Source organism: Electrophorus electricus, chromosome 3, assembly GCF_013358815.1.
Source record: "Electrophorus electricus isolate fEleEle1 chromosome 3, fEleEle1.pri, whole genome shotgun sequence".
NCBI lineage: Eukaryota > Metazoa > Chordata > Actinopteri > Gymnotiformes > Gymnotidae > Electrophorus > Electrophorus electricus.
Genome location: NC_049537.1, coordinates 7,020,674 through 7,043,123, shown reverse-complemented (window position 1 = coordinate 7,043,123; position 22,450 = coordinate 7,020,674). Strand labels below are relative to the sequence as shown.

The 22,450-nt window shown below is 44.4% G+C and overlaps 1 protein-coding gene across 6 annotated transcripts in view; it reads left to right on the top strand.

The window, feature by feature from the left end:
• Window positions 1-21,499, top strand: part of opa1 (OPA1 mitochondrial dynamin like GTPase) — a 28,704-nt gene extending 7,205 nt beyond the window's left edge. For 2 of the 6 annotated variants that reach the window (XM_035524381.1, XM_035524378.1), the window contains 25 exons: window positions 133-297; window positions 1,798-1,851; window positions 1,997-2,101; window positions 2,229-2,315; window positions 2,429-2,542; window positions 2,900-2,980; window positions 3,088-3,162; window positions 3,324-3,395; window positions 3,822-3,921; window positions 4,031-4,161; window positions 4,384-4,456; window positions 4,547-4,619; window positions 4,706-4,821; window positions 5,891-5,955; window positions 6,179-6,255; window positions 7,006-7,171; window positions 7,596-7,748; window positions 8,005-8,113; window positions 8,245-8,324; window positions 8,444-8,584; window positions 8,724-8,840; window positions 9,015-9,108; window positions 9,293-9,403; window positions 19,753-19,825; window positions 19,984-21,499. In XM_035524381.1, the coding sequence (XP_035380274.1) occupies window positions 133-297; window positions 1,798-1,851; window positions 1,997-2,101; window positions 2,229-2,315; window positions 2,429-2,542; window positions 2,900-2,980; window positions 3,088-3,162; window positions 3,324-3,395; window positions 3,822-3,921; window positions 4,031-4,161; window positions 4,384-4,456; window positions 4,547-4,619; window positions 4,706-4,821; window positions 5,891-5,955; window positions 6,179-6,255; window positions 7,006-7,171; window positions 7,596-7,748; window positions 8,005-8,113; window positions 8,245-8,324; window positions 8,444-8,584; window positions 8,724-8,840; window positions 9,015-9,108; window positions 9,293-9,403; window positions 19,753-19,817 (2,424 nt within the window). In that variant the 3' untranslated portion in view covers window positions 19,818-19,825; window positions 19,984-21,499. Of the gene's footprint in view, window positions 1-132; window positions 298-1,797; window positions 1,852-1,996; window positions 2,102-2,228; window positions 2,316-2,428; window positions 2,543-2,899; window positions 2,981-3,087; window positions 3,163-3,323; window positions 3,396-3,821; window positions 3,922-4,030; window positions 4,162-4,383; window positions 4,457-4,546; window positions 4,620-4,705; window positions 4,822-5,890; window positions 5,956-6,178; window positions 6,256-7,005; window positions 7,172-7,595; window positions 7,749-8,004; window positions 8,114-8,244; window positions 8,325-8,443; window positions 8,585-8,723; window positions 8,841-9,014; window positions 9,109-9,292; window positions 9,404-16,857; window positions 18,829-19,752; window positions 19,826-19,983 lie in introns of those variants that run through there. The other 4 variants (XM_035524383.1, XM_035524382.1, XM_035524379.1 and 1 more) reach the window with 3 other exon arrangements.
• Window positions 21,500-22,450: the final 951 nt, after the last annotated feature.

The following is a 22,450-nucleotide window of genomic DNA, read 5'->3' as shown; positions in this document are numbered from 1 at the left end:
TCTGTGTCTCACAGAGAGCTGTCTTTACTTTAAGTGGACTTCCTCTAGAATGTCCCACCCAAGCCCTTCATGTGATTAGATGACAGGTTAATTGACAGCTGTCTCCCTGTCTCTCACTGTGCCGTCCCTCAGCAGGGGCTGCTCAGAGAGCTCATTCTCATTCAGCAGCAGATCCAGCAACATGAAGAGGAAGTTTGGCGGGCAGCGGCGGCCAGTAATTCATGGCCGCCGCCCGAGCCCCGCCCCAACCCGGCCCAGAGTCCGTCCCCCACCCAGGCCCCGAACCCCAAGCGCAAGGTGATGGTCCACCTCCCCAGCACCTGCACAGCTGTGTTTCTCAAGCCAGTCCTCAGACCAGCTATCAAGCTGAAGTTACTCCCTTCAGCTGCAGAACATGAGGAAGTTATATTCTTCTGAGCAATTCTCTTAAAATTCCTAATATCTCCACTTTGTTTGTATATGGTTTACTAGATTCTGAATTGAGTATAAATGCCATTGTAAGAGCTGGGTATTTAAAGACTGGTTGAGAACCGCTGCTTGATAGTGTTTTGCTATGGCCTGGACCCTTCTGCTAGGTCCTTGAACTCAGACACCGACTATCCTTGCAGCCACGCTTACTGGTCGGCTTCAGTGGGTGTAATAGATATATTGTTAGAAATATATATATCAGTATACATAAGTGAGATTAAGGAATATAAATTTATTTCTCTATATATATCAGTATATTTTGTCTATATGTATTATTTTGCAGCTACAAATACAGCCTAAACGCTGTATTTGCCAAACGCTATTGCTGCTGCTAGTTTATATATGAATCGCAATATACATTTGAGGGTAACCTCTGCTCATCTGCTATTCTTAATGTGCCAGAGCAATTAAAGTTTTGGGCTATGAAACTCAAGTTGCTCATAAGCTGTTTTCCTACCGCTCTGTCCTATGCACTCATCATTAAAGGCCTTCATCAAAGCCTTCTTCCCTGCTCTGCCAACATGTATCCAACACAGAGTCTAACACTGGCAGTCCTTAGCTCTCAGTTCACAACCTCTCTACGCTGCTGTCATCATGAATTGTCTGTATTTTGCTAAGATATTAGAGTATCAACAGATCATTTTCAGAAATCTAAAGCATTTTTCCCTTTTCTATTGCTTATTTTAGAGTCAGAAGCTAAAGTGCTGCTAATGTAGTGCTGACATTTACTGCATGGAGTGGTGTGTTTATATTGCATGGATTGTGGTGTTTCTGTTTGCTAAAGCTGTAGTAATCTGGCTTCTAAAGCTGTAGTAATCAGGCTGCAGGTTTAGCTAGCCTGACTGGCTGCTACCGTTAACATGCACTCTATAGAGATCGCCTGCCACCATGGTCTCTCATATGTTAAAGTGTAAATGTACCATGTTTGTCTTATGGTGGTTTCCCATGCAATGCTGGTCAGCCAGCACTTCTTTGTACGTGGCCTGCTGTCTGTGGTGTGCTGTCATTCTCAAAAAATGCATTACAGGTGTGGAACAGAGAATGATTGCTCTCTGTTGATCCCTTATAATTCTGCCATCTTTTGCAGGCCTTCCTTTCTATGCTTTTTGTAATGTGCTGATTCGTTCCATTGATTATTGCAGACCAAGAATCGAATGGAATCAATGACTTTCTATTAACTAGACTTTCCTCCGCTGGGATGTTCACTGCATGAAGGTCTGCAATGTTTGTGAAGTGGTTCCTCCAGGGCTAGGCAGGGACGCAGAGCAGGAGTCTGATGCACGAATGAATGGGAAATGTTCTGAAATCACTCCTTCTCTGTTTCTGTAGTCATCAGATAAAGAAAAAGTCGACCAACTTCAAGAAGAGCTTCTTCGCACCCAGGTGCGATATTACTTATAGTAATAGTGAATTACTGTTTTTTGAGTTTATTTGAAGCATATTGAATGTATTCTTGCATATGTACTATTGTCCCATACATTAAGTACACAATCACAATTTTATGGAAGTTTAATGCCATTTTTTACAGATGAAGTACCAGCGGATGCTGGAGCGTCTGGAGAAGGAGAACAAGGAGCTGAGGAAGGTGGTGCTACAGAAAGATGACAAAGGCATTCACCAAAGGAAGGTCAAGGTCAGCCATTGTCATGCCACACTGCTCCAAGAACTGCTGCGGGACACGGTCGTCCTGTATAGCATGCTCTCGCTGTGATCCTTAGGACTTACATTTTCACATTCTTTCCTGACCATTTCCTGTGCAGAAGTCATTGATTGACATGTACTCCGAGGTCCTAGACATTCTGTCAGATTATGACTCCAACTACAATACCCAAGATCACCTGCCAAGGGTGAGTGCTTGGTATTGTATCCTGGTTTGTTCTCTGTTAACTTGTGAAAACACTGAGAGCAAGTATGTCACAGTCCTTCCTGGGCCTTTCCTGTCCTAACCTTTGTCTTTTAGGTGGTGGTTGTAGGGGACCAGAGTGCAGGAAAGACCAGTGTGTTGGAGATGATTGCTCAGGCTAGGATCTTCCCCCGAGGCTCAGGAGAGATGATGACCAGATCTCCTGTCAAGGTGAGCCAAATGAGCCAAAGCTCAGGAATTAATGAACTCCATTACCCAGCTCACCTCTGCAGTAAGACTCACTAATTCTTAGGGGTGGATATGTAGTTCTTAAAAGGGGGTGACTGAAGAAGGCTTTAATATAGTGCTCCATTAAAAGACTATCAATGTATGTTCCATTAAGATGGCTTTGAATTAAGCAGTGTAGCACAAGGTCAATTAGTATCTACTTGTCGAAGAAAGTGCTACAGGTTTGAAGGCATGGATCAATGAAGTTTTTATTTATTTATTTTTTATTTTTTAATTTACCTTTGGTTTTGTTTTCATGATTTACCTTTATAATGACAGCCTTTCACTGTTTGGTTTCAGGTGACACTAAGTGAAGGCCCTCATCATGTAGCCATGTTCAAAGATAGCACCCGTGAGTTTGACCTGGGAAAAGAGGAGGATGTAAGTTATTAGAGCATATGACATGCTTACAGGTATTAGCCTCTAGTGGATGACTCCTATAACCTCACTGGGAGCCCGCATTCTAGAATCATATGCTTTTTCTGTAGCTTGCAGCATTGAGGCATGAAATTGAACTGCGGATGCGGAAGAGTGTGAAGGAGGGCCAAACAGTCAGTGCTGAGGTGAGATGACTTACACACACAGACACACACACACACTCACTCTAACTCTCTTGTTTCCTCCATTTGACCTAACTTAAAATTGACACAGACTATAATTCAAAACTTGAACTTACATTTTTACCATTTTATTATTTTCTTTCTTTCTTTTTCTTTTTTGATAGACAATATCTTTAAATGTGAAAGGCCCAGGGATCCAGAGAATGGTTCTTGTTGACTTACCAGGAGTAATCAGTGTAAGTTTTATCAGAAATGTGTGTGTATGTGTGATTTTATATGTATATATATATTTCTTATACCTACATACATACGTGTGTGTGTGTGTGTGTGTGTGTGTGTGTGTGTGTGTGTATATACACACATATATAATTTTTTTTCTTATATATACACACGTGTGTGTGTGTATATGTATGTGTGTGTGTGTGTGTGTGTGTGTGTGTGTGTGTGTGTGTGTGTGTGTGTGTGTGTGTATATATATATATATATGTGTGTATATATATATATATATATATGTGTGTGTATATATATATATATATATATATATATATATATATATATATATATATATATATATATATATATATATATATATATATATATATTATAAAAACTAGTTCATTCAAAATGAAAGCCTTATTTGACACCATGTCTATATGATACAGACTGTGACCACAGGTATGGCTACAGACACCAAGGATACCATCTTTAGCATCAGCAGAGCATACATGCAGAACCCAAATGCTATCATTCTATGCATTCAGGGTGAGTCTCCCGCACCCCAGTGCAGTTACAGAAATCACTGATTGCACACAAGAATGCCGTGCATTGGTCCTCATTGACCTTGCTCTGTTCATGACCTTGCTCTGTTCAGATGGTTCAGTTGATGCAGAGCGCAGTATAGTCACCGACCTGGTCAGCCAAATGGACCCTCATGGTAGACGGACCATTTTTGTTCTGACCAAAGTGGACCTTGCAGAGAAGAATCTAGCTAGCCCAAACAGAGTAAGTAATTCACATCCTTCAGTGGTGTGATGTACCTTCTTGAACATTTTTGAACTTTCATTTCTTTAGACAAGTTATTTACCTTACAGTCCACTAGATGGAGGTATAGCATAACTTGATCTGTAACACTGTATAGAAAGGAGAGGTTATTAACAAATATTGCAATTAATTCTTTCCAGAAGTAAGCTTTTTTCTTGTCTTTTTTTTTTTTCATTTATTAAGATCCAGCAGATAGTTGAGGGCAAGCTGTTCCCTATGAAGGCTTTGGGTTACTTTGCTGTAGTGACTGGCAAAGGTAAAAATACTTTAGCTTTGAAAATTGCCTATAATATCTAGACATTCTGTTAAGCTAAATGTGGTGAATCATTTTGTTTTCTTCCCCTAGGTAGTAGTAGTGAAAGCATAGAATCCATCAAAGACTATGAAGAGGACTTCTTTCAGAACTCCAGACTTCTGAGGTGGGACTCAGCATTATTGTGGCTATAAGGTTAGGGGTATGGAGAATGGATTTGAAGATGGGTCCTCAAGGCCTGTTCCGTTGCAGAGATGGCATGCTGAAGGCTCACCAGGTAACCACAAAGAACCTGAGTCTGGCTGTGTCTGACTGCTTCTGGAAAATGGTGAGGGAGTCAGTCGAGCAGCAGGCGGACGCGTTTAAAGGTAACGAGAGGCATCACCCCTCACCCTTACTTCCTGTACCTGCTTGGAGTGCTGTATTTGGTTTACCTCTGCAGGGCCAATCAGGCTGCTGTGTTATGGAACCTCTCAGTCAGGATCTGCATAATGCCTGGGCCTGGACGCGTGCTTGGCTGCTCCGTCCTCCACGCTCATCTCAAAATCTTGTCAAGGGCATTTTGCGAGCCGGCGCAGACAAAATCTCCCTATGGCTCTAGATTTAATAGAAACTTACCTGTTAAGCCTACCTCCGCGTGACAGCCTCCCAGGCATGTTCGTTGTGATCACCCCTCCCCGCCCCCACAGCCCCCCTTCTTGGATAGCCAGACCCAGTCCGTCGCGGAGCACGGCTCCTCCCCACCAATTAAGCGGCCGCTCCCGTCAGCTGCTAGATTTATTGCCTGACGTGGGACGCTCCCCGACCCTTTGTGTGGGCAATCGATCGCGGCCGCTGTGCAGGAGACTGGCCCGATAACCAGGGCAATTAGCGTCGTCTCCATTGTACGGGTGAGACAGGCGGCCCGTGTGGTGTGGTGCCCCCCGGGGGCCTGGCTGGGCTGGTGCTGAGCACACCCAGCTCTAGGGGCATTGATCATGGCCTCGAAGCTGAATCTGGAGGCCCCTGGGGAGGGGAGGCAGGGCGGCAGGAGTGCTTAGGACTAGTCACTGTCTTAATGAACTTTTAGGTGTGGTTTCTACTTGCTGTGATTAAGTTCCTGTTTTTTCTTTGAAAAACCTGATTGGCTTTCTCTCGGGTTACCGGTGCATAAACAATGTGTTTTTAAAATGTAGCCTTGTGTGCTATTGCTTTAAACACATTAAATTTACAATTGTCTTGAGTAGTAGTGAATATTGAATTTCAAACTAGTAAAAAATGTATTAGTAAAATGATAATTGCAGTTCTAAGTAGTATGCAGTAGTAGCCACTCTGCAATGCTGGAGTGATAACTGATAACTGCAATGCTGGAATGTTACAGTGAAAATGTATGTCTTGATGATCTTGAGACATCTTTCAATGTGTCCTAAAGTAAACTTTCTTCCTGTCACTGAGCAGCTTCCCGCTTCAACCTGGAGACAGAGTGGAAGAATAATTACCCACGGTTACGGGAGCTGGACAGGGTAAGCGGCAGAACATGACGCAAGCGGACTTATTAGTGCCAGAGTGGTATGGCGAGCCATGTCAGTCATGCTCCACAGACACAGCACCCTTGCCGTTTCACCAGTCCCTTGCTCCCATTAAAGCACTCCAGGACATTGTATTCTATTGACTGTAAGTAGTGATATTTAACACCGGACAGACTTTAAATTGAAATAAAGATGAGATGATACTCTCCGTCTACAGAATGAGCTTTTTGAAAAGGCCAAGAATGAGATCCTGGATGAGGTCATCAGCTTGAGCCAGGTCACACCGAAACACTGGCAAGTACTCTCTTCGTCTCATCTTATTTCTAAAGTTTTAAGGTGTCCTGCTCCTAGTCCATTTTCTTTACACGTTTTCTTTCCAATGCTATTCTCGTCCATTGTAGTAGACCTCTTTTAATACCTATATTAAATCTATGATGCACAGTTCAGCCTGGCACAGTTTTGCTGCTCTATCATATCAAAGCAATGATCTGACTCATTCATGCCTTGTCCTTGAGACTTGCTTAGCACAAAAAGCTAAGCTGTTTAGCTGCTATCACTGTGTGGAGTTCCAAAGCCATGCGTAGCAGGCAAAAAATTAAACAAATAAAAAATAGATCAGATGTTTGTAAAGGTCCCAGTGAGCTCCATCATTCTCTCAGATCAATGCTGTGATGAATAGCCAGAGGGTGGCTTCTCTGAGCCTCTCTAGGTGGCTGTATTGGAGATGTGTGCATTGATATGCCCTAGTCGAACAAAGCAAACAGGAAGCGATGAAATATGACGAGTCCTTCATGATAAATGAGCTAGGTTAACATCCACAGGATATTCTGTCATTTGTCTCATTGTCAAAACATTCACCATCAAAACAATTTTGAGAAATATGAAACATTAACATAATATTGTCATTTTCAGCAGCTCAAACAAAGAAAAGGTTTCATGTCAATAATTTAAATGTATGGCCTAAAACTAATTAATTTACTATAGCTTTCACATAATTTCCTCAAAAAGCTCTCCTGAGGCCTTTCCCTCTTGTTGCTAATGTAGGGAGTCCATCTTGCAAAAGAAGCTGTGGGAGAGAGTGTCCACGCATGTGATTGAGAACATTTACCTGCCTGCTGCCCAGACCATGAACTCAGGCACCTTCAACACCACTGTAGATATCAAGCTGAAGCAGTGGACAGACAAGCAGCTGCCACACAAAGCACTGGAGGTGGTGTAGCACTGACTGCAAACAAGAATGCTTTTATTCAAAGCGCTTCTTTAAGGCTGAAGATATTATGATTGTGTCATTCAAATATGTATCTGTGTCTAAAAGTAAACTAATATGGGTGTTTATCACTAGGCAAACCTTTAAATGGCAAAACCTGCTTTTCCAGTTGTATAAAAATCTAAAAATAATCACATCTATATTTGAAATAAATTGTTCATGCTTGAAAGCAAATCTGTTTATAGTTTTTACACAACTTTCATACAAAGAAAAATTCAGGAACAAGGTCACAAAAAAGCCTTTGCAGAATCACATAAAAGCTTTTGCTTACATGTTTACCTGCTTGAAGCCTGAAGTGTCCAACGATACACTTAGGAGGGTGCAGTCTTACTGTGTTTGTTCATTTTTCCTTTCTGTTGCTGCCCAGGTTGCCTGGGAGACACTGCAGGAGGAATTTGCCCGTTTCATGGCTGAGTACAAAGGGAAAGATCAGGATGACATCTTCGACAAGCTCAAAGAAGCTGTCAAAGATGAGAGCATTAAGAGACATAAATGGAATGAGAGCGCCATGGATAGCTTGGTAAAGACATGTCCGGCATGCTACCCACATTTACCTATTACTACACAACCCAACCGGCACTTGCTAATATCACCTGCTAATATCAAAATCACCCCTAACAGTTTGGATCAGTGCTTGTTATAAGGTGTCCTCAAGTACATTTAGATATTTCAGTAAGAAGCAGCTTCCTAAACTTGTGAAATCTGCTTCTAACTTTGGGAGAAGTTTGTGGGTGGTGGCTGATATCAGTAAGCCTCCTTCTCCTTGCCTGTTGCAGCGAGTGATCCAGCACAACGCCCTAGAGGATCGCTCCATCACAGACAAGCCTCAGTGGGACTCCGCCATCGAGTTCATGGAGGAGACGCTGCAGTCGCGCCTCAAAGACAGTGAGCTCCACCCTCCCCGGCCCCTGCTTACGGTCGTCTTACTGGTCCTTCTGCTCTCTGCTCTGTTGTGTTTAACTTTTTGTGCTATGCCCCCCCCCCCCCAACCCTACCACCCTGACTTTCTCCTCCAGCTGAGTCAGTTATAGCTGACATGGTGGGGCCCAACTGGAAGCAGAGATGGATGAGCTGGACCAACCGCACGCCAGAACAAGTTAGGGACAGTCCACAAATGCCTCAACCCAGCTTGTTTTATTGCTCGCCTTGACAGAGTTATTGTGTTGCTTTAGCCATGTGAGTGCTGCTCACGCTCTGTCTGTTGCTCTTGTGCAGCATGTTCGTAATGAAACCAAGAATGAGCTGGAGCGCCTACTGAAGCTTCACGACGACCACACGGCCTACCTGGCCAACGATGAGGTCACTACCGTCCGCAAAAACCTGGAGGCGCGAGGGGTGGAGGTGGACCCCGTGCTGGTCAGTGGACCCTGACACTGAAAATCAAACCCTGTGTTTTTCCGTAGTCTCCTGTCTTTCTGTCCTGGTATAGCCGTAGCTTTCGTAGCAAAAACCTGAAAGTGTTGCTTCATTTTAGTTGATTCATTTCTTGCTTTAGATCAAGGACACCTGGCACCAACTGTACAGACGACACTTTCTGCAGAAGTCCTTGTTCCACTGTAATCTCTGCCGAAGGGGCTTCTACTACTACCAGAGGCACTTTGTCGACTCAGAGGTACAGGTTCATGTTGTTAACAATGTTTCAATATACTACACAGTGCATAAATACTGCATAAATATGTTGTGAAATATCAGAAATTTGAAAAGGCAGAGACTTCAGTGTTGACAAAACAGAATTACAGCCTACTGAGTGCATCGTTAATGTGGAACTGTGGTTTGCCTCTTCTAGCTGGAGTGCAATGATGTGGTTCTGTTCTGGAGGATCCAGAGGATGTTAAGCATTACAGCTAATACTCTTCGACAGCAGCTCACCAACACGGAGGGTGAGTGTGAACTACTGCTTATCAGCCGTAGGCTTTTTTTAAAATAAGGGCTGGAGTTCATGGTATTGAGTGTGTTTTCTAGAGTATCTGTGCTTATCTAGAATGAACTTCTCTCTGTCTGTATGATCATTCACTGTGGCCTAATTCTTTGGAGCTGGCCATTGTTCTTTGATTTGTTCCTCAGTGCGGCGCTTGGAGAAGAATGTGAAAGAGGTGCTAGAGGACTTTGGGGAGGACAGTGAGAAAAAGGTGCAATTGATCACAGGCAGGAGAGTTCAACTGGCCGAAGACCTCAGTAAGTGCAACACTACGTCTCTCATCATTCCTGTGCTGATTTTGGAACATCCCAACCTATTCAGGATTTCATCCTACATGGGTAGTCTTGGTCAGAGAAAGCTTAAAGTTCCTCATCCCTTGTTCCTACATTTTCCTAACATGTATGTTTAAGACGTGCCACTAGGGGGCAATGATGTCATGAAAAACAAGCTAATTTCTAGTCATGTGATGTGGATTACACTCATTAGACTCTGTCAAATTTCACCCATGTGTTTTAACTTTTGTTTTTTTGTGTACTCTTAATACTTTTAGAGTACTTCAGTATACTGTTTTGTTTTGTTTTGTTTTGGTTTTTTGTTTTTTTCCTAACAGGCACACTTATCTCTGAGTCACGTAGATTTAGCTTTTAAACTTTTAACATGTTTTTTGAAAGATTGTTGAAACTTAATTTAGTGCTGAGTCTTTATGCTTTGGGCTTATTTATTACACACACATCAAAAAGAAGCTGTTGAACCCCACCCCTCCCTCGACAGCCCAAATATATTTTGGTCCACTGTTGTACAATTGAATTTAAAATGAGACAATTTCGTCTCATGATCCCTTTCATTCCCTGCTTTTTTAAAAATCTTCCTCTCTCTGCTGAGGCCTGAGTCTTTAATTGCCATGCATAGTGAGAGCGAGAGAGAGAGAGATCTCCTGGCTACGCGCTGCCTGCCGTCTGGCATGTCCTTAGCCCTGCTCACTGTTAAACAGCCTGTTGATTAGAGTAGCAATTTGCAGAGGCAAAGTTGACATGCCCAGAATCGCACGTGCACGGGCATGCACACATGCAAGCGTGCACCACTGGTAGAAAGCTGTTATTACTCTGATAGCGCAGAGTGAGGTAATGACATCACTCTCCAAACTAGCGTGTGCCTGCAGACAGCGAGGGGGCGTGCGGAGCTGCTTTCTGCACTCGGGTCACGCCAGCCGACTCTCTCGCCCCGCTGCCAGGCAGCGGCCTGCCGTCGAGAGAGCTCAGGGGTCTCTCGGAGGAAGGAAGCTCTCGAGGCAGCGCTCTCTTTGTTGGGTGAGTCAGCGGGTGGGTCAGGGTTTGAGCACGGAGGCCGTGCTGGAGAGACACGACTTGCCCTCTCCTGAGTGGTATGCTTGTGTACCCCTTAAAACACTGATCCAGCGCTTAGGGCTGCTGTCACAGCACAAATACAGACTGCTTGTTTCACTTATGTGGTGTTTTTAATCAGCTCTTGCGCATTTAAACAAGTAATTTCTTCAAAGTTCAAAGCAATGAAGAAGTTCAAATCTTCTTCCAGTTCAAAGCAAAGTGCTTCTTTTTGTGCAGCAATGGCTTTGCAGTTGGCATGAAATCCAAAGAATACAATGGTAGAGAAGGGGAAAAAAGTCCTAACGGAAACAATTCCAAGAGCAAACAGTGCTCCACCTGTATTGTGCCACAGTGACTGTCAGCTGTTGGACTCAGCTGAATTCAAAGCCACAGGACATTGGTCCTTTCTGGCGTGGCAGGCACATCCACCAGTCATTGTGTGTCCCAGGCCCTGTGCAGCTCCCCTACGACGCTCTGCAGTGGGTCAGCCTCAGAGTGGATTCCAGTGCTTTAGGGCGTAACGTTGCCCAGCGGACAGTCAACACTTAGTAGAAGACATGAGCTTGACCTCCCAAGAAGTGGCCGATATGCTAATGGCGACATGCTCAGGCATGAGCTTGTGCATTGCTGGTCCTAGAGATGCAAACACACCAAGCACATGGCTAACCTCTGCAGTGTGTTTAGAAAAGAGAGTGGCCTGTGAATCGCTGGCTTCGGATGACTAATAGTAATGGCTCTGGAATGGACGACACTTTACAAGCTTCTTGGGTCATGCTGAACGCTTCAGTATATGGTTGAGCAGAGCTTTGTTTTTGTCGGACCTTATACACAACCAGTCCGATAATGTGGCATCTGCTTGACTGAATGTAGGTTTTAGCCATGTTATTGTCAATAAAGAAGTTGTGCTAATGGAAGTCTGAGAAACACATTTATCACATTTGTCATCATGTCTCTCTCAGTTGAATAATTCATGTTGGACCAGGGCACCCGGCTCTTCGCTTTTTTTTTTTTTTTTTTTGGCTGGCTCTCTTGACATCTCTCTGCTCCTCAGGGCATAGGAGCTGAAGAAGACAGGTTTAGAGAGGTGACTCTTCTCTACAGGAAGGCATTCCTGGGCCTGCCCAGCCTTGCTGCCTTTCCTGCACAAAGTGGCATCGTGTTCCCTTGGTTCCTGGTGCTTTTGATGTGGGATGAGGGGATGTGTGCTCCAGCATACTGGGCTGACCCCTCATCATCTTCTGTCATGCAGCAGAACGCTCTTTCTCATTATCTAATCTTCCAAAGTAAATTAAGAATGGTGAATGCTTCAATTTATATGACCATAAGCTGTTAGCTTCAAGTGATCTCCAACAGAGAAACATGTCATCTATGCCAGACCTTTAGCCTTTTGTTCTCTGGTAATCATCATACTTCTGAAACACTGCTCTCTCTCTTCTTATTTGTTTTTAAAAGGTGTTTATAACCCATGCTCTGAATAGACTCATATTTCACATTTGGTTAAAATCAGCCAATGTCTGAGAGCAAATTAAGTCTTTTTTTTTTGTTGAGATTCTAATAAACTTGCTGTGTGCTCTTTTTCACATCTATCTGTGTTTGGGCCAAATTTTAACCCCTGTCATGTCATTAGGTGTCTGGCAATTAAGATAAGCTTCTCCCATAGGCCAAACTTTTTTGAGGGCTGCTTTTGAGAGTTTTGGACTTTTAAAAGTCAGAGAAGCCCATTATTCTGTGGCGTAGGCTCTGAGTGTCTTGCTCCAGTAGACACACATGAAGCCAGGATCGAACCTGTCTAAGTATGCGCTGAGCCCACAAAATTGGCCTGTTTGGGCGGTGTCATGTCCTACCTCACTTTAGATCGAACTGAGGACTTATTTTAAGTTCTGGAACAGGATGTGTGAGAACGTCAAATTTATCTTTAGTTTTATTGTGCGAGACATCTGCCACACGTAGCCCACCCTGCAAGATCCAACAGGAGAGGATTCCGTAATCCAGTAGTGTTGGGTTGGGGATGGGAAGAGCAGCACTGCAGCTCCCGGGCTTGCGGGCTCATCTGCGAGCTGCTGTTACATGCTCCCAACCCCTCTTCCCGTTCATTCTTCCAGGCAGGCTGGAAATTGTGACGGGTCCTTTATAGAGCGAGAGAATCTATTGACAGGAGCAGACGGCCCGAGGCTGGACCAGGGGTCAAGCCCAGCGCACATCCAGCCATGAGGGCCGTCTGTCCCACAGGTGCGGGGAGCTTGAGCGTCTGACCCCACTCTCACCTGTCTGCCTGTTTGAAGGGGGAGGACCAGCCGGGTGGGGGGGGCGGGGGCACTACTTCCTTTAACAAAGAGAAAAATTTACCCCCTGCGGCTCAGTCTGGTGTTAAGAGTGATTTGCCCTTACTCGCAGCCAGGCAGGTAGAGAGTTGCTCCAGTTTCAGAAGAGGGGATTCTCTCTCTCTCTCTCTCTCTCTCTCTCTCTCTCTCTGTGTGTGTGTGTGTGTGTGTGTGTGTGTGTGTGTGTGTGTGTGTGTGTGTGTGTGTGTGTGTGTGTGTGTGTGTGTGGTGTATTTGAGTAGATCAGGGGGTGTAGTTGTGCAAGCAGGCTGCGTTCAGGCTTGTCACTTTTGCAGGCTGTCTGTGGGTGGGGTGAGAGGCAGGATGTCTGCGTGCTCACGTGCATGTGTGTGTGTGTATATGTATGTGTATATATACACACACACACACACACACACACACACATATATGTGTGTATATATATGTGTATGTATGTATGTATGTATGTATGTATGTATGTATGTGTGTGTGCGCGTGTGTCTATGCGTGTGTCTGTGGAATGTAGGGGTAGAGGTGTGCTCTAGAGCACCTACATGGCTCTGTGCCCGGTCTTCTAGTATGTGAATGCAGGCATGTCAGGAGTAGACAGCATTCCTGAAGCTTCTTTAATTCACCTAATAGACTTGATTCAGTTACTGTAGCCTGGTACTTTCACTCTCCTCAGCCGCTGTTTTTAGCTTGCACCAAGCCTTGAAACTGTCAGGGATTTGGCTGATTGCCATTTCCCTTCACCCAATTTTTAAATGTTGGAAAACTGTTGTGTAAACTGCCATAGTAATTATCTTTGTCTAAGTACTTAAGAGCCATACATCTTAATCATATGTCATTTCTTTACACTGAAAAAGTATGGGGTGGTTGTGATAGACATTTAATTTGCCTTTTGTAAAAGATACTTTTGGAGTGACTGAGGCCAAACATAATAACATGTTTGTAGGTGATCTTTCTTTCATCTTTCCAGGGTAGTTCCTCCTTTTAGTCATAGTCTGTCTCAGCTTTTCACTTGGCCTTGTCCCAGCTGAACAGCATTACTAGTTGATGATAATTTTAACATTTATACCCCACACTTACCTCCTGCACAATATTGTGACCAAACAATAATTTAAATGTAAAGATGCCCTGTCTTGGAGAATTCCCTTTTGGACCTGGGACTTAGTCATTGCGCTGGTACGGACTTCACCTTTTCCATGTCCTGGCCTGTGTTGGGCGTCTCTGGGGAGTAACCTGTGGTTTCTCTCGTCTGCATCCCCGTGCTCTGCAGAGCAGTCTTGCCCTCTGTCTCACCCTCCCCTTTCACCTTTTTGGCTTTTCTCTGGTCCGTGCTGAAAGAGGGACACAGGAAAGATTACTTTTCTTTGCTCTGTCCGTCTCCCTGACTTCCTGGTCTTGTGCTGCTGATATACTGTATGCCCCGTGGGGCTGTGTGTGTACTTGGGTCTTAAGTGTGTTTGCACTGGGTGCCAGGCCCTGCACAAGCCCTGTCTTCTGTGCATTTACTCCGCACGTTCTTTTTGACGTGTTAACATGCTTTCCTTTCGCCTCTATCTAATCAGCGGCAGCCGCTTGGCCCAGTCGTGCACGTCTCTGCCTGATGGCTTATCCGAGTGGTGGATGCAAAGGCAGGACGCTAAATGAGGCAGCCGTGGACTGTTGACCATGTGTGTCTTATCTTCTGGATGTGGAGATGTCAGGACGGATACGTTGCAGCACACATCAGGCTGCGGTTGCCAAGCAAAAGGAATGGCTCGTATTAATCATTGAGAAACCTTTGGCAGCCAGTGAATTGGCCCCATCAGGTAAATGTATGTGTGCCTGAGAAAATGAATTGCTTTTTTTTTTTTTTTTTTTTTTGACTACTGATCTATAAATCAGTCCTTCACCCATGGTAGGCATGTGATCACCTCATTGTGTCTGCACATCTATGGACAGAAACATCCGGTGTTCATGTCTCCAAGTCACCCTCCCATTGATTTATATGCGACTTAAGGTGGTTCCTGACAAAGCGGCAGTCAGGGACTGACTGTCAGCCAAGATATCCTCATCCATACGGGCTTGAGCACAAAATGGCGCACTCTGACATGTCAAGTAATATTTAATGCGGAAGCGTGCAAGGCTGCCTTTCATCTGTGGCCAGCTTTGGGTCTTTTCCTCATGGCTCTCTTCCTCTCTCACTCCCACCGTTCATGGGGCTCTCTGTATGTCTGATGGGAAAAGCATGTGTCGGACCAACCCCAGCAGTCACAGAAAGACATTTATGCATCAGGCTAGGAGGGTGGGGGGATTTCTTCCGTCTCCGAAACAGCTGGAGGGAAGGCCCTGTCCATCTGCAGCCTCCAGACTGAATTGCTCTCAGTCTTGCAGGCTGCGGACCAGTCGCCCTACCCTCCAACACATCCGCGTCACCCCCTCTCCCTCATGGCTCTCAGACACACAGCTCTGTGCATATAAATCTCATAGCATTCACCCGCCCATAAAGGAAAAGAACTCCTGGGAGTCTCTCTCTCTCTCTCTCTCTCTCTCTCTCTCTCTCTCTCTCTCTCTCTCTCTCTCTCTCTCTCTCTCTATCTCTTTCCTCTGCCCCCCCCCCCCCCCCCCCCCCCCCCCCCCCCCCCCCCTTTCATCGCTCTCTGTCTAGCTCAGCTCTCGGTTTCACTGTTGCATGGAGTCTCTGAAACATGGGTCACATGGCCAGGGGAGGCCCGAGCAGCAGACTCTTGGCCTGTTCTGTGCTGCCATTACTGTGCATGCCTCTGGGGCAGGCTTATCCAGAGCCAGCTGTCAGTCGTTCTCCCAGAGAGCTCTTCTCGCACCGACTTCTGCACACTACATTATCTGTCTGTCGGTTAGCCGGTTATGAGGTAATAGGAAAACCATACATTTCCTCCCTCCCAGGGTAAAAATAGAGCAGTTGTTTCAGTGGCTTTCTGGTGTGGTCAGGATTCCACTTGCCGCACTATCATGTCTTGGTCCCCCTGGATGTGCAGAGTCTATTCTGAACATCGCTTAGATTGACTGCTTTCTTATGTTCACCTCTGCACTGTGCACCTTTTAAAGCTAGAGTCTTGCAGCCTTTATTAGTAGGTATTTCTCAAGTTAATCATCTGTTCAATCAGAAAAGGACTTTGAGTTTGGCTCACACTTTGCCCAGTCAAACAATCCATCTACCAGGCAGGGTATCGGATTCCCCATCCAGTTTAAGATAATCCCCTGGCTGGGCTTGTCTGCCATTCTGACTCTTGTTGAGTCATTAAGGAATTTGGCAGTGTTTACACATTCAGCAGTGGCTGCTGTACATTGACGTATCAGTGGGCACCAGCTGGGGATGACATTGTTTATGGGAGCGGTTGGGATGCTCGAAAAGCTGCAGGGGATGCTGGGTGTTTCTCCTGGCCACCTGTGTTTGTGTGTGTGTCTGCATGCGCGTGCATGTGCATGTGCGATAGCCGTTCAGGGTCAGAGGTGCGGCTTTGACTGACGTGTGGATATTAGAATACTCCCTCCAGCACAGACATCATGCCTGACACATGCACACTCCATTTTTTCTAGAATATTCTCCCTTTAGCACGCGCACACAAGGAGTCAGCCCTTCATTGTCCCTAAGGCTCCCTCTTGGCTATTCTAGGCCCTCACTTGCCCCTCAGCCTGGCACCCGTTTGTACTCTGTAATGAAATGCTTATTAAAGGCCAGCAGTGAGAGGTAGGTGAGGAGTTCAGCACAGGGCTAGTTTCTACACCTGGGCTGGCTGGCACCATGCCACCTTCCAAAGCAGCTGTCTCCATTTCAGGGTTAAGGGGAAAGTGTTCATACTAGGTTTTCAATAGGGTTGCCCAATTTGTTATTTGGTAAATGCTATTACAGCGCTATTAAATCATGCCTTTGGGTTTCTGATGTTGCAGATGGTTTCTATATGTGGACCAGCCATCTATTGAATTACTTTTTGCTTCTTACCAAACCAAACAAGTAACAAACAAGCAATCACACAATGAAATCACACACCTAAGTACAATATCTTTGCTTATATCTGATCCTCCTCATTTGTGTTTCTCCAGCTCCCCCCCCGCTGGGCTTTTAGTGGGGTGTTCTTTGCCCTTGTGTTGAACCCTAGTCTCTACAGTGGAGCGGGCCTGCAAATCCTCTGCTTCTTATAGCCATCTGGTTTCAAGATAAGTCTGCATGTTGATTTGTAGTGCTGCCTCTCCTGGGCTGATCTGCCGTTGACGTGCTGTTTTATGTGCCACCTCCATGTCCCTCACCTGCTATCTTTTATAGCTAATGTTATCATATGGATTTTGAGACAAAACAAGTGGCAGCCACCATCGCTCTGCTCGCTGCCTCGTGAGGCCTGACGCACAGAGGCTGCTGTTCTCCGCTTTCAGAGACCCCTCATGTCTGACCGCCATAAAAAAAAAAAAAAGCCCACCTTTGAAATGACACATTGAGTTTCCAGGAACCCACGCAGCCACCCTCTGAACCCCTCTCAGACTTCTGAGGAGAGGGCTGGTGGGGGAATGTGAGCTGCTGAAAAAGCTGTTGCCACATTTTAATTTCTTTGCTGCTTTCCCCTCTGTTGGCGGTCCTGCTCGATGGTAAGGACCGAAAGGTACCCTTTCCAGGCACGGGATTGGGTTTCGCTTGGCCTCTCGCTCTCCCTGTCCCTCCTGCTCTTAGGTGACGTCCTGTGCCCCAACGCTCCCTTTTTTCTCTCGCTCGTCTCTTCTCCTTGGTCACAGTGTTTCACAGTCTAATTACAGGTCAATTAAAGGCTTTCTCCAGCCTTCTGCCGCGGCGGGGCAGGCAGCTTAGGGCTCGGAGAGAGCCAGAGTGAAAGAGATATCATTTCACGTGGAGATCAGGCAAGAGCCCCTTTGAAAGAAGGGATTGAGGAGGAACCCTGAAAGAGTGAAAGCCATCCCCCTTCTCCCTTCTGGGAAAAAAAGGGGCTGCTGGGATAGGGGCCAAAGGATTATGGGAATATTCATGACCACATAAAGAGCAGGGACTCATGAATGGATGTGTCCAGAAGCTCATCTCTTAGGTAAACAAGGGCCTAAATGGACTTTAGAGCCTGCTCTCGGACACACAGGAGCAGGCTAAGGACTGATTCTCTTCATTCCTTTTCTTCTGTGTCACATTTCAGTGTGCAGTGAAAATAAAGCCTTATTTTGCCCCCCCAGCATCCTACGTTCTTCCTTGTGGAACAAACAGATGGTAGAAAGAAATAAATATATGTTGCTTGCTGTCTTTTCAGACACGTTAAGCCAGTATGCACACAAACCGCGCTGCCTTCTTTCGCTTGGGCTTTCTTCCTTAAAATTGGAACGGCTGCATGTCTACAAATGTGTTGTTGGTTTGTATATTGTAAGCATATTGAGAATCTGGCCTATTCTGGCCTTTCCGGCTTCTGTTTTTTTGTTTGTTTGTTTGTTTTTCTTTCAGGCCTGTCACCTTAGACTAGATTTGTCAATTTTACATCATTTTACTGTGGACAGTACCTCGCTATGTAAATTTCCACTAAAAATGTGTTGCTGTTATGAGTTGTAAACCATACTGCATTTGCTCCCAAATAATACAGGAGCTCCTCCCAAATCATTTTGGAGTTTTTAATGGATTGTGCGGAGCTCAGCTACATTGCTTGGTTTAGGGTGTTTGAGAGTTAAACAGTTCAGCCAGGTTTCGACAGCTTTAAGGTGGTGGAGCACTGTGCTCCTGCCAGCCTCACATGAGCAGATCTGTCCAGCTTTGACTTTGAGCCCTACACCTGCCATGTCACAGCGCCCTCTCCCACTCTTAATGCCTCCATTACGCTCCCTAATCTCCAACATCTCGCTCTTTCATGCGCTCTTGCTCTAACAGAGTATCAAAGGCTAGGGCATTGCTGATGTCTGCCAGAAGTGTGTGTTTGCCTTTGTGTGTGCGGGTGTGTGTGTGTAAGTGTGTGGGCAAGGTGCTGTAGGGTCATATTTCAGGGGCTGAAATTATTTGTGAGAGATTGCACACGTGCGTGTGCCGGTGTGTGTATGTGAAGGGTCAGAGTGTTGGATTTCAGACCACAGAGGTGTCAGAACATCTACAAAGGCCGCCTTTTTCCTTTCATCCATGGCCCCTCTGCAGAAAGGGGAAGCCCACTACCCCATTGCTTGTAAAACGGCTGCACGAGCCTCGCATGGCAGGATTCAGTTACAGGCACAAGTTTGGAGCTGATTGTCCATGTGAAAAGCCCATTTAAGTCAATGTGGTTAAATTATGGGGGACAGTGGGGCATCGTCACATGTACACACTCGTGTTTTACATGCACGTGTTTGTGTGATCAACCCTTTGTTTTGAGATGATCTGATACTCACAACTTTGGACATCGATCAGTGCGTGTTTAATTTTTAATAGAAGGTCAATGGATACTCTGAGAAAAAGCACAGTAAAATGACAACTGTGCCAGTTTTACACTGGACTACAGTGTACCCAGTGGCGTTGCACTACTCCAGTGTACACTTTGGCTGTGAATGTGAACTGTCCCTCTTGCCTTTCCCTTGGCTGACTGTATGCCCCCCTGAGCCTGGAGGGGACAGGCTTTGAAGTGGTCTGTGTGGAGCTGACACAGGAATGGAACACCAGCTCTTCATCAGTGATGCTAGTATGGTATAGACCTTTGAGTGCTAAACGGACAGTGGCAACCATATGCTGTTTATGTAACTGAGAGGGAGGTCACCAAACCACAGGGGCTTATAACGAGACTGTTACTTTATTCACAAAAGAGGGCTGAGCTGTTTTCTTTACCCTTCTAGGGTAGGTAAGGGGTAGGCCCCATGTCCCATATGCTTAGTAAGAGATGTTTGAACTTCAGGTCACAGATGTTCTCACCAGTTACCATCTTTGTCAAGGAACACATAAAGTAATGTGCTGCTGTAAACATAAATTAATAGGTATGTTTTCTTTCACTTATTCTGCAGAAAAAGTACGAGAAATTCAGGAGAAACTTGAAGCCTTCATAGAAGCTCTACACAAAGAGAAATAGTGTGACAGGTACTCATTTTCTGTAGTTTTCTTTCTCGAGTTTGAATAAAATGACTTGTATGACTTGTTGCATTTACGCATCTGAAAGACCATAAATTATGTTTAGATCAAATTTAGGGTTCAAAAGTTTTTGTGTTGCATATGATGCAACTGTTTTCTTCTTTCAGAGACGGATGCCATCATGTCCTTGCAGAAAAATACACTGGTTGAACAAGACATAATTTTGTTGTGCTATGTAAATGACTGGCCCATCTGCTTTCATCCTGTTTTTAACCATCGCAGCTCTCCATCATTCAGTGCGCGCGCATGTGCACGCGCACGCACACACACACACACACACACACACACACAAAAATAAACAAACTCTCATTAGGCCCAGCAGAACTCTGCTTCCTCTCTTTAAAAGTCACCCCTTTGAAGTAATTTATGTAGAAGCCCTTTACCAGTGTAGACAGTTTGATCAGAATTAGGAAGGAGCACAAGAAAGTGGTGCCTGTCTCAGTCCCAGGCTTTATTTTTTTTTTTGTTTAGCACATAAAAACCTGGAATGTGTTCACCTGAAACATTCTTCACACACATTTGTTGGAAGAGGATGGTTTCACAGAGAGAGTTGAAGAGACAGAGAGTTAGAGAGAGAGACCTCATAGCAAGCAGTCGAGGGATACTTTTCTCTTCCTTCATCCTCATTTTGGCCTCCCTTATTAATAATTGCAATGACGTTTATTGAGAAGCCGCATTGTAAATCTTACCAGGCTGATAGAGCTTCTCGAATACCTTTGTTCGTAGAGTGCTGTATGGTCTTGGTCCTTTTGTTCTGCATTTTCTCCATAGTGAAGAAGTCTTCTGTTTGTTCATATGACCTTATAAGCACCCAGCATTTCTGTCAAAACAGTTCACCTTCATGGTCTTGTCTAGAGCATATCAAAGCTGTTGCTCTAACCGAGCTGGGATAGTGTGAGTAGTTCTTGACTGAAAATCTTGTCAGCACTTAGACCACTTATAACATGCCCTTAATTGAAACAGCACATAAACGTCATATTTTGACCCCACTTTTGGTTGGGTACATAAGGTGTATTAATGTGTGTTATGATACTGATGGTCACAAAAGCCTGTGGTACTTTCATCTGGAAGATTTACCCTTGGAAAACTACCTACTCCATAATGGAAAAACTACTAAATCTGGGGTGCTAGTATTAGAGACTGTTTGCTCTCTTTTCTCTATCTGCCACTTTGTGGTGCTCACTTCTTACTGGAAAGCTCCTCTCCTCTCTTAAATATTGGGCTTTCCTCATTCATTTCTATCCTAGATTCAGTTTTTCATTCATGCTCCCCTGATACTTCTCATTTTTCTCAACATCACTCTCAATTTTCTGCTGTTTACTTGGATTTTGCATAATCCAGTATAATGTCCTAACCACATGGCAGAAATGTTTATTTGAAAGACCTCATATGTGTCAATGGGTGAATATGCACTGTATACAAAGCTGAAATCATGATCTGCCATGACAAACAGGAAGGGGAAATATCAAAATTTGTAAAAGAATATATCCATATAGTCTTGTTAAAACAACCTTTTTTCTCCTGTGTTGTATATTGCAATATTTGCATGTTGTGTGCCATCGAATGCGGTTTATTTATTAAATTGGTGTTTAAGAAAAATAAAATGGATATTATTAATCTAAAGTTTCAGTTGGGTTTAAACTACTTAAGATGGTAAAAACATTCAGTTTATTTTCTACCTCTTTGTGTTCATACAGGCATATATAATAAATAAATGATGTATGTACAGTTATGTGCAAAATAATAGCAGTCTAACATCACTAATGTATTTAATTACTGATTTTGGCAGAAAAGATAATACAACATGGGGAAAAATTCATGACTAGGTGTAGCCGAGTAATGGGCAACCAACAGAATCAAATGTCATGACATGCACACTGCTAATTGGGTGTAATTGTCTCATTTAATGAAAGAGGAGTGTTCAAATTAATAGCAGTGTGGAGTTCAATTAGTGAATTCATTCATTCTGTGAAGAAACAGGTGTCAATTATGGCCCTTATTTAAAGAAGGAGGGCAGCAAATATTGGTTTTAGCCGTTGCTCAGTGAGTAAAATGGGTCATTCCAGACATACAGAAGGAGAAAAAACTTCGATCAAGAAGTTGATTGGAGAGGAGAAAACATAAAGAAGTGCAGAAAGTAATTGGCTGCTCAGATAAAATAATCTCAAATGCTTTAAAATGGCAAACAAAACCCAAAAAAAGTGGTAGGAAAAGAAATAGTACCTTCCATGTAGATCATAGAATAACAAATGGCAAAGAAGCATCCAATGATCAGCTCCAGGGAAATCAAAGATCTTCAGTTACCTGTGAGTACTGCAAAAATCAGAAGATGCCTACATGAAGCCAAACTATTTGCAAGAAACCCTCGTAAAGTACCATTGCTGAAAAAAACGTGTTGAAAAGGTTACAGTTTGCCAAAGAACACATTGACTGACCTAAAGAGAAGTGGTGCAACATTCTATGGACAGATGAGAGGAAGATTGTTCTTATTGGGTCTAAAGGCCGCAGTTTGTGAGACGACCCATAAACACTGAATTCGGTACACTAAAGACTAAAACATGGAGGTGCAAGCAT